At 48.0% G+C, this 11,147-nt stretch overlaps 1 protein-coding gene across 3 annotated transcripts; it reads left to right on the top strand.

Annotated features, from left to right (window-relative positions):
- The first annotated feature begins 227 nt into the window (after positions 1-227).
- Fdps (farnesyl diphosphate synthase) lies at positions 228-11,049 on the top strand. Of its 3 annotated transcripts, XM_090340792.1 has the most exons (11): positions 380-404; positions 1,080-1,294; positions 1,372-1,534; positions 3,324-3,464; positions 7,840-7,920; positions 8,057-8,179; positions 8,476-8,564; positions 8,653-8,725; positions 9,323-9,400; positions 9,497-9,631; positions 10,804-11,049. In XM_090340792.1, exons 2-11 carry the CDS (start codon positions 1,116-1,118, stop codon positions 11,002-11,004), a joined length of 1,263 nt encoding a protein of 420 aa, XP_090196918.1. In that variant the 5' UTR covers positions 380-404; positions 1,080-1,115; the 3' UTR covers positions 11,005-11,049. The 3 variants fall into 3 exon arrangements, with proteins under 3 accessions (XP_090196919.1, XP_090196920.1, XP_090196918.1); XM_090340793.1 differs by lacking the exons at positions 380-404; positions 1,080-1,294 and adding an exon at positions 228-332; XM_090340794.1 differs by lacking the exon at positions 1,080-1,294 and having other exon boundaries at positions 339-404.
- Positions 11,050-11,147: the final 98 nt, after the last annotated feature.

Genomic DNA, 11,147 nt, shown 5'->3' with positions numbered 1-11,147 from the left:
CCCTCCAGCGCACGGTCGCTCAGCTTGGGGAGGCGAGGAGGGCGGGGAGACGCTTCGTCGGTTCTCAGCCTTTCATTGGTCGTCCGTCACAGGGCCCATGCTCACACGAGGGAAACTAGCCAATCAGTGCCTCCCTGCCTACCGCGCAATATCACGTTGTGGCCGTCCCTCCTGCGGCATGCTGGGAGTTGTAGTCTATTGTGCTGTCTCTATGTACAGTCGAGCATGGAACAGAAACTACTAGACCCAGATTGCCGAGCGCGGTGAGCCGTCGGCTTTTAGGTGTACCCCGCCAACAATCTGGACCATCAAGAGCCTGCATCCCGGAACAGGTGAGAGAGACTGCGCGCTGGGACTGGAGGTGGAGGTTCGGAATCGGGCCTTACCTCTAGGGGTACTGTAAGGTAGCCCAGCCTGTTGTGTCGGAGTATTCCTTTGGGGGAGGGGGTTGGGGGCAGCTAAGTGCCTGTCTGTGTTTTCAGAAACTTCCGAACTTTACTCATATACTAAAGCCCCCAATATACCCCCATGTTACTCCTGTTGTGAGCCGCCCGCCACCCCCCTTTCGCCAAGTTACTCTTAGAACACGTGGGAAGTCTCACTTAGCGCTTCTGTCAAGGCTCAGGATGTCCACTCCCAGTGCTGCAGACTACATGCCCACATCGTCCATGGGCTTCAGCCCCATTTCTCTCTTTGGGGCGAAACTCTGCCCCCAAGCCCTCTTCTCCACCTCCTACCAGGGGAGGCCTGCATTCTAGATTTGGTTGTACATCTGCTCAGCTGACTTCTGACCTCCACGGACTCAATTGATGGAGTGGTTTAAAAAGAGTGAGGTGCTTTGCTCAAATCTTGTGCACATAGCCTTGAAAGCATAAGGAGTTCAGTTTTAACCTCTTCACCTTAAGATCTGTTGGGTGTCAGTTACCCAAACATAGGTTTAGGTCCTTGCATGTCCTTTCAGTAATTACCTTCGAGCTTCTTCCAACACAGAGTAGGGCATTCTGGAGCAGGTTAGGAGGTGGGTCTTGGGATGATAAGGGGAGCTGCCACCATGCATCCTTTGGTGCTTGCCCCTGCAGGGAGTGCTTGGTGCCCCCTCCCTATGCCACCCCACGATGCCCCTTTCCCGTTGGCTGAGATCTGTGGGGGTCTTCTTGCTGCCAACCCCCTGCTGGGTACCCCGGGAGAGATGGCTATGTTCCCTACGGAGGCCCTCTCTGGTGCACTGGTACCCAGCCCTGGGGTCCTGGCATAGTGCCCGCTGCTGGTACCAAGTGTGGACAGATGAGCCTCGGTGAGTGTGGTTGAGGTGAGGGGCCTTGGGGAGGGAAACAGTGGATCAGCCTTCTCATTTGTCTTTCCGTTCCTCAGAGCATTTTGCTCCTCTCTCAGAATGAATGGAGATCAGAAATCGAATGCTTATGCCCAAGAGAAGCAGGATTTCATCCAGCATTTCTCCCAGATTATCAAGGTGCTGACTGAGGATGAGATAGGACACCCAGAGACAGGAGATGCTATTGTCCGGCTGAAGGAGGTAAGAGATTTGTGACTTGAAGAAACCAGCCCTTTTCATTCTGCAAATAGGTGGTTCCATTCAGCTGTGATCTTGGGGTGAAGACTTTTACTGTGTACTTATTCAACCCATCAGCTTGACTTGAACTCTGTAGAAAGTGGACCATCCAAACTATTTTGCCTGAGAATGGAGGTCTTGGACCTGGCCAATCTTTAAAGCTCTACCACTTGAGCCACAGCACCACTTCAGGCCTTTTCTATGTATGTGGTACTGAGGAATCGAACCCAGGTCGTCATGCATGCTAGGCAAGCCCTCTACCATTAGGCCAAACCCCTGGCCCAAGATTGTCTTCTTGAGCCCTAAAGAAAGTTTCTGGTTTTGTTTGGTCAGTCATGGTGCTTGAACTCAGGGCCTGGACAGTGTCCTTAGGCTAGAGCTCTACCACTTGAGCCACAGCACCATTTCCACCTTTTTTTTTTTTTTGCCAGTCCTGGGCTTGAGCTCAGGGCCTGAGTGCTGTCCTTGGACTTTCTCAAGGCTAGAGCTCTACCATTTGAGCCTCAGCACCACTTCCGGCTTTTTTCTACGTATGTGGTACTGAGGAATTGAACCCTGGTCTTCATGCATGCTAGGCAAGCACTCTACCACTAGGCCAAAGTCCTGGCCCCACCATTTCCACTTTTAACTATGTACGTGTTACCAAGGAATTGAGCCCAGGTCTTCGTGCATGCTAGGCATGCATTCTACCAGTAGGTCAAACTCCTGGCCCAAGTCCATTCGTCCGTCCTTCCTTCCCTCCCCTCCTTCCCTTCCTTCTTTCCTTCCTTCCTTCCTTTCTTCCTTCCTTCCTCTCTCTTTCTCTCTCTCATTTGGTTGGTTGTGGGGCTTGAACTCTGGGCCTGGGTGCTGTCCTTGAGCTCTTCAGCTCAAGGCTAACACTCTACTACTTGAGCCACAGCACCACTTCTGGCTTTTTCTGTTTATGTGGTACTGAGGAATCGAACCTAGGACTGCATGCATGTTAGACAAGCACTCCTACCACCAACCTAACCCTGAACTTCTATTTTGGTCCAAGGCTAGTGCTCTGCCACTTGAACCACAGATCCACCTCCATCTACTGGGTAGTTAATTGAAAGTCTTAAGGATTTTACTGCCTGTTGGCTTTGAGATCCTTAGATCTCAGTCTCCTGAGTAGGGCCACATGTTTAGTACAAGTATTTCCTTTGTAGATGACTTGTACCCTGGGTCTTAGACAGTAGGAATGAGTGGGGGAAAAGTGAAGTTGGAATGGGCAGTGAGCAACAGTGTTTACTGTTTTCCTTGAGTTCTAGGTTCAGGTACAGAACTTAGTCTGCACTATGGAGCTTTTTTTTTTTTTTTTTTTTTTGCTAGTCCTGGGTCTTGAACTCAGGGCCTGGGCACTGTCCCCTGAGCTCAAGGCTTGCACTCTACTACTTGAGCCGCTGTGCCACTTCTGGCTTTTTCTGTTTCTGTGCTACTGAAGAGTCAAACCCAGGGCTTCATGTATGCTAGGCAAACATACTCTACCACTAAGCCACATTCCCAGCGCCACTATGGAGTCTTTCAACTTACTAGAGAATAGTACAAAGTGTCAGCTAGGTGTTGGGGAATTCCAGCTGGGTTCCTGTACTCAAGGAAGAAGTCAAGTTGGTAGTAATTAGGGGCTCCCTGCAGGGATGTTGTAATTGGGAAGGATGAAGTAGGAGGTGGCGGAGTGGGAGGGGGATGGGAACCTGTGAGCTAACTGCTCTGTGCACCCTATTGTCCTGCCTCTCTCCCTTTGCTCTAGGTCCTGGAGTACAATACCATCGGAGGCAAGTACAACCGAGGGTTGACAGTGCTGGTAGCATTCCGGGAGCTGGTGGAGCCAAAGAACCAGGATGCTGACAGCCTGCAGCGGGCCATGACCGTGGGCTGGTGTGTGGAACTGGTGAGAGGGCTGGAGGAGTTTCCTAAAGTAGGGATTTTGGGGGGCAAAGGATGGACCCCAAACTTGCTCTGTGATGTCTCCATGTCTCTAGTGTGTGTAACAGGCAGATTTAGGCAGAAGGTTTCAAGGGTCAACAAATAAGGGGAACTTCTTTTGCCTTTTTTTTTTTTTCCCTGTGCCAGTACTGAGGTTTGAACTTCGAGCCTTGTGTTATCGTTTAGCTGTTTTTTGTTCAGGGTTGGTGTCCAACATCTGAGCCATAGTTCTACTTCCACCTTTTTGGTGGTTAATTGGAGATGAGTGTCATGGATTTTGTTGCTTAGGCTATCTTTGAACCGGGGTTCTCCTTAGATCTCAGCCTCTTCAGTAGCTCAGATTATAGGTGCATGCCACCTGTACCTGTTTTTGTTTTTGTCATTTGATATTAGAATTTGGAATAACAGTATCAGCTCTTTCATCTGTACATGAGATAAGCAAAAAGGAGTAGTTGTTGGTTCTTCTAAGGCAAAACTAGAAGACTCCCAGTTTTTGAAACTGTTTTAAACTTAAATCCTTTAAATAAAAGGGTGAACAAATGCAGCAGTGATACTCAGTAGACGCTGTTGAAAATGAACCTTACAACTTGTGGGTGGGGTGGGAGGGAAAAACCAAGGAAAAAAGAACTCCTTAAATACCCTTTTTTTTTTTTTTGTGGGTATGGGGCTTGAACTCAATCTTGGCACTGTCCCTGAGCTCTTCAGCTCAAGTCTACCACTCTATCCTTGAGCCAAGCCCCAGAGTGCAAGCCCCGCGACCACCACCACCGACAAAAACAAACAAAATCCTCAGTGCCTGGGTTCTGTCCCTGAGCTTCTTTTGCTCCAGACTATCGCTATGAGCCACAGTGTCACTTTTTGAGTGGTTTATTGCAGTTAAGACTCTCATGGACTTTCCCTCCTGGATTAGCTTCTTTTTTGTTTTGGTCAGTGTGGAGCTTGAGCTCAGGGCCTGAGCACGGTCCTTGGGCATTCCTCAAGGCTCGCACTCTACTACTCGAGCCCCAGCATCTGTTCTGGCTTTTGTGTATGTATGTGGTACTGAGGAATGGAACCCAGGGCTTCGTGCATGCTAGGTGAGCACTCTACCACTGGTCCACACTCCGCTCCTAGGCTGGCTTCTAACTGTCATCCTCAGTGAGTCAGTGGTCCAGATACAATTGACTATATATTTATTTATTTATTTGTTTGTTTATTTTGCCAGTCCTGGGGCTTGAAATCGGGCCTAGGCACTGTCCTTGGGCTTTCTTTCCTTCTTCCCTTCTTTCTTCCTTTCTTTCTCTCTCTCTCTCTTTTTTCCTTCCTTTCTTTCTGTGGGTCATGGGGCTTGAACTTGGCCTGGGCGCTGTCTCTGAGCTCTTCAGCTCAAGGCTACCACCCTACCCTTGAGCCAAGCCCCACTTCCGTTTTCTGGAGGTTAATTGGAGATAAGAGTCTCAGGTTCTTTTGTGCCCAGGCTGGCTTGTAACCCTGATCCTCAGATCTCAGCTTCCTGAGATTATAGGAGCTAGAATTATAGGTGTAAGCCACCATGCCGGCTTTGTCCTTGGGATTTTTTAAGGCTAGTGCTCTACCCCTTAGCCACAGCACCACTTCTAGCCTTTTCAGTTTATGTGGTACTGAGGAATTGAACACTGGGCTTCGTGCATACTAGGTAAGCACCCTACAACTAAGTCACATTCCTAGCCCTGTTTTGATTTATTAGTTTGAGGATTGGCTGAGCTGTATAATGGATAGGGAGAAATTAACATTTTTTTGTGAAATTTGTTTTGATTTTTTTCATTTCGTATTTTGATTGTGCTGGGTCAAATCCATGTATAATAAACCCATGAATAAGGTCTGCTATCTTAGGGATCTTTGGAATCATCACTTCCAGGTTCTTTTTTTGGTACTTAATTGGAGGGAAGAGTCTCACAGACTTTCCTGTTCCAGCTGGCTTCAAATCACAATCCTCAGATCTCAGCCTTCTATTTTTTTTTTTTTTGGCCAGTCCTGGGCTTGAGCTCAGGGCCTGAGCCCTGTCCTTGGACTTTCTCAAGGCTAGAGCTCTACCACTTGAGCCTCAGCACCACTTCCAGCTTTTTTATATGTATGTGGTACTGAGGAATAGAACCCAGGTCTTCATGCATGCTAGGCAAGCACTGTACCACTAGGCCAAACTCCTGGCCCCAGATTTCAGCCTTCTGAGTAGCTAGGATTAAAGGTGTGAGTGAACCACCAATGCCTTTGTGCGAGGTGGTGGATGGTAGTTTCAGGGGAACCCTTCCACAAAAATAGGCAGTGTAAAAAAACTGCCTTGTGTGAAAAGCCCTGGCCTGTACCCTGCTCCCTTGAGGTGGGGTCAGCCTTAAAGACATAGGTAATGCCTCCTTTCTCCTTAAAGATATGAACTCAGGGCCTGGACAAAGTCCTTGAGCTTTTTTAAGGCTACTGCTTGAGCCACCGCATCACTTCCATGTGGTATCGAGGAATTGAACCCAAGGCTTTGTGCACACTGGGCAAGCACTGTACCACTAAGCCACACTCCCAGCCCTTGGCTAGCTTTAATGAGGGCCTGAGTTGTAACATTGCAGAAGAAACCAGGTGGCAGCAGTAACAAACCCATGACTTGAGAAGCTGCTTAAGGTATATATAGCCTGATTCTAAGAATCAAGTTTGGTGGTAGGTGCCTGTGCTTATAACCCTTGTTGTTTGGAAACTAAATTTGAGGCCAGCTAGACTACTTTTGGAGACCCAGTCTTAAAAAAAAAAAACAAAACAAAACTAACAAAGCTGGGTGCTAGTGGCTCATACCTTTAATCCTATCTACTGAGGGGGCTGAGATCTGAGAAACATGATTTGAAGCCAACCTGAGTAGGAAAGTTGGTGAGATTCTTAACCACAAAAAAAAAAGCCAGAAGTAGAGCTGTGGCTCAAAGTGGTATAGCCAACCTTGAACACAAAAAGCTCAGACCCTAATTATTTAAAGCTCCAGGGCCAGCCTGAAACACAAAACAAAAAACCCCACCAAATATATGGATTGCTCTTTGGGGATATTGCACAAGTGGTACATTCCTGCCTAGTAAATATGTAAGTATAATTCCCCAGAAAAAACTGTCAAGTTGCACAAAAAAGTTTTTCTTAGAAGTCTTACGTTAATCACTCACAAGGTTTACTACTTTTTTTTTTTTTGGCCAGTTTTGGGGCTTGAACTCAAGACCTGAACACTGTCCTTGGGCTTTCTCAAGGCTAGAGCTCTACCACTTGAGCCTCAGCACCACTTCCAGCTTTTTGCTATGTATGTGGTACTGAGGAATCAAACCTGGGTCTTCATGCATGCTAGGCAAGCACTTTACCACTAGGCCAAACTCCTGGCCTCTGTATTACTTCTTTTTTTGGGTAGGTCATGGGGCTTGAACTCAGGGCCTGAGCCTCTCTGTGCTTAAGGCTAGTGCTATATCACTTGAGCCATAGTGCCACCACTCTTGGCTTTTTCTGAGCAGCTTTTGGACCTTGCCTGGACTGGAATTGTAATCTTCAGATCTCAGCCTCCTGAGTACCTAGGATGTGAGTCATGGTTTCTGGCTAGCCCAGCTTTTTTTTTTTTTTTTGCCAGTCCTGGGCTTGAGCTTAGGGTCTGAGCACTGTCCTTGGACTTTCTCAAGGCTAGAGCTCTACCATTTGAGCCTCAGCACCACTTCCAGCTTTTTTCTATGTATGTGGTACCGAGGAATCGAACCTGGGTCTTCGTGCATGCTAGGTAAGCACTCTACCACTAGGCCAAACTCTCGGCCTAGCCCAGCTTTTCGATGGTGAATTGGAGATAGCAGTCCCTTAGATGTTTCTGCCTGGGCTGGCTTCAAACCAGGATTCTCCAGAGGTCTCAGCTTCATTTTTTTTTTTTGCCAGTCCTGTGGCTTGAACTCAGGGCCTGGGCTGTATCCCTGAGCCTCTCTGTGCTCAAGGCCTGATTATAGGAATGAGTCACCAGCGCCTGGCTGTTGTCCTTTTTTTTTTTTTTTTTTTTAAGAGGGGGAGCCTGAGCTAAGAGGTCATAGATGTTTGCCTATTCTCACATTTTCTTTTTTTCCTTTTTTTTTCGTTGGTCACAGGGCTTGAACTCCAAGCCTGAGAGCTGTCCCTGAGCTCTTCAGCTCAAGGCTAGCACTCTATCACTTTGAGCCACAGAGTCATTTCTGGTTTTCTAGTGAATAATTGGAGATAAGAGTCTTACGGACTTTTGTGACCTGGCTGGCTTTGAACTTCAGTCCTCAGATCCCAGCCTTCTGAGTAGTTAGGATTACAGGAGTGAGTCACAGCGCCTAGCTCATTTTCACATTTTCTGTTCTTCTCTGTTTTAGCTGCAAGCTTTCCTACTGGTGGCAGATGACATCATGGACTCTTCCATCACCCGTAGGGGGCAGACCTGTTGGTATAAGATGGTAATATGAATGGGTGGGGAGAAGTGGGTATAGGAACAGGTTAAACCACAGCTCTGATAAACTATGTTGGGTGGTGGTTTTTGGTATGCAGGTAGGACAGAGAAGGATTACTTGTTTCACGTTGTGTCTCTAACAGCCTGGCGTAGGTTTGAGCGCTGTCAATGATGCTATGCTTGTGGAATCATGTATCTACCGCCTGCTGAAGTTCTATTGCCGGGAGCAACCATACTACCTGAACTTGATTGAGCTCTTCCTGCAGGTATGCTGCAGACTCAGAGGCTGTTCCCAGTCACCTTGGCCTCCTGTGCTGCTTACAGGGTGTAGGATTGGTAGAGTTGCCTGGAATGTGAAGCCTGGGAAGGTGACTGGGAAAGAGTGATAGTAATTGTGGCAAGAAGGGCTTCTCTGTCCCTGTATGAATGGGGAAAGCAGTGGCAAGCTTTGAGGGCATAGAGTTCCTCTCCCTTCTGCTGCCTTTCTGTTTGTGCTCAGTTGCCAATTACTGTGAGGTGTTGTGGGGCCAAGCTTGCCTTATCCATCTTTCTCTTCTCTTAGAGTTCCTATCAGACTGAGCTTGGGCAGAGCCTGGATCTCATCACAGCCCCCCAGGACCATGTGGATCTTGCCAGATACACAGAGAAGCGGTGAGGGCCAGGGTGCACTGTTACTGGATGGTAAGGGAAGATTGAGATGGATGTTGCCCTTCTGAGTCATTTATTGTCTCCTTCTCAGGTATAAATCTATTGTCAAGTATAAGACAGCCTTCTACTCCTTCTACCTGCCCGTTGCGGCTGCCATGTACATGGTGAGTCAGCCTCTGCACTCTTCCTGCCCCACCCACATGGGTTTTAGGACAGGAAGGCACAGGGTAGACCACTTGGACAATCTGGTACCCCCCTGGATAAGTGTGTGGCCTGGAACAGACACTTAATCCCTTGGGTCTTCCAGCTGTGTTACAGGATGGATAAAATTCCTGCCCCACAAGACTGTATGATTTGCTGAGCCCAGACAAATGAAAAGGCTTGGTGTTTAATGAGGGAAGAGTGAATGCTGCATCTGAGCTGGGATGGATTGGGGAGAAACTAATGCAGGCCGAGAGGAAAAAGCCTGGGTTCAAAGGCAGCCAGTGAGATGGACTGTTTACTTTCAATCATTTTTCAAGTGACTTCTTTTATCCTGAAAGAAGTTTGAGGTGGTAAAAAGATCTAGAAGTGAGTCAGGCAGACTTGAGGAGAGTGAGGGCCTCTGGCATTCCAGGATGGTTTAGCTGAAGATAAGTGGGATAGAGGCTGTGGGGCTGATTAGGGCTTGCTTATTCTTGGGGCCAAGTCTATGTTATAGGGGAAGCAGCCAGGAAGCTGATGATATTTATGGGTTTGGCTTCTTACTCCTTGTCCTGTAGGCAGGCATCGACGGAGAGAAGGAACATGCCAATGCCAAGAAGATCCTGCTGGAGATGGGAGAATTCTTTCAGATCCAGGTAGGAAAGCTCAAGGCAGTGGCACAGAACCGAAGCAACTTCCCTCCTCCCCTGCCTGCCAGTCTCTTCATTTCTCCTTTTCTGCTTCCTATCCAGGATGATTATCTTGACACCTTTGGGGACCCCAGTGTGACGGGAAAGGTTGGCACTGATATCCAGGACAACAAATGCAGCTGGCTGGTGGTTCAGTGTCTGCAACGGGGCACTCCAGAACAGCACCAGATTTTGCAGGTGTCCAAGACAGACCTGGGAGTCCCTTAACTGATAAGAGGGGGTAGGGTGGTAGTTCTCCAGTAAGATGATTTTTTGTGTCCTAGTGGACATTTTGGCAATTTAGAGGGGGGAGGGGCAGGAGTCTGGCCTAGTGGTAGAGTGATTGCCTAGCATGCACGAAGCACTGGGTTTGATTCCTCGGTATCACATACTCAGAAAAAAGCAGACGTGGTGCTGTGGTTCAGGTGGCAGAGTGTTAGTCTTGTGCAAAAAGTGTTCAAAGACAGTGCCCAGGCCCTGAGTTCAAGCCCCAGCTTGGCAAAAAGAAAAAAGAAAAAGAATGTATTGTGCATGTGCTAAAGGTTACTGAGGGTTAGGGATGATGAGAAACATTGTAGCACATATAGAACAGAGGCTGGGAATTTGGCCTAGTGGTAGAGTGCTTGCTTGGCATGCACAAAGACCCCAGTTCGAGTCCTCAGTACCATAGAAAAAGCCAGAAATGATGCTGTGGCTCAAGTGGTAGAGCTCTAGCCTTGAGAAAGCCCAAGGACAGTGCTCAGGCCCTGAGTTCAAGCACCAGAACTGGCCAAAAAAGAAAAAAAAAAGCATATGAAACAGTACCCTAAGTAACTAGTCATTTGTCAAATTTGAGAAACCCCAAAGTAGAAGCAGTTGTGAACATTTGGGATGGAAAAGAGAAGCTTGGCACCTTAGAGACAGCTGGCAGATGGAGGCTGAGGGAGAACAATTTTTTTTTTCTTTTGGTCAGTTGGTCCTGGGGCTTGAACTCTGGACCTAGGTGCTGTCCCTGAGTTCTTCAGCTCAAGGCTATCCCTCTACCACTTGAGCCACAGCACCACTTGCAGTTTTCTGGTAGTTAATTGGAGATAAGAGTTTCAGGGACTTTGGCCCCCTGGGTTGGCTTTGAACCTCAATCCTCAGATCTCAACCTCCTGAGTAGCTAGGATTACAGAAGTGAGCCACTGGCGCCTGGTAGACAATCTTGAATTTGAGGCCAGCCAAGACCACATAGCAATATCTATCTAAAAACAAACATTATTTGTAGGCAAAGATGGAGTGAAAGGTGGGCTTTGAAGATGTTCCAGAATATCTGAATGAGAGAACAGAGAGGTCTTTGGGGCCTTTGGGAGAGTTAATGCAATTTTCCTGTCACCAACGCCTTTCAGGAAAATTACGGGCAGAAGGACCCCAAGAAGGTGGCTCAGGTGAAGGCCCTCTACGAGGAGCTGAACCTGCCAGCTGTGTACTTGAAGTACGAGGAAGACAGTTACAGCCGCCTGATGAGTCTCATCCAGCAGTATGCTGCCCCGCTACCACCTGCCATCTTTTTGGGGCTAGCCAATAAGATTTACAAGCGGAAAAAGTGACCTAGAGGCTAAAAGGGCTGGGAGGGCAATAAATTATCGTCCAACCTTCTTGTCCTTTTCTTCTTGCTCCAGGCTGGAGTCTGGCTTTATTCAGATTGAGGGTGGTGAATGGAGGATGCCTGCAGGAAACCAGAACCGCCAGC

The sequence above is a fragment of the Megascapheus bottae genome, chromosome 10, assembly GCF_031878675.1.
Source record: "Megascapheus bottae isolate mThoBot1 chromosome 10, mThoBot2.hap1, whole genome shotgun sequence".
In the NCBI taxonomy this organism is placed as follows: domain Eukaryota; kingdom Metazoa; phylum Chordata; class Mammalia; order Rodentia; family Geomyidae; genus Megascapheus; species Megascapheus bottae.
The sequence above is the reverse complement of the archived record's forward strand: the minus strand, read 5'-3'. Positions and strand labels throughout refer to the sequence as shown.

Bases quoted from the DNA above. Each gene is read 5' to 3' on its own strand.
- Fdps (XM_090340792.1), top strand. From the start codon at position 1,116: ATGCCCCTTTCCCGTTGGCTGAGATCTGTGGGGGTCTTCTTGCTGCCA. The intron at 3,465-7,839 runs GTGAGAGGGCTG...TCTCTGTTTTAG, and splicing joins TGGGCTGGTGTGTGGAACTG to CTGCAAGCTTTCCTACTGGT. The intron at 9,632-10,803 runs GTGTCCAAGACA...AACGCCTTTCAG, and splicing joins AACAGCACCAGATTTTGCAG to GAAAATTACGGGCAGAAGGA.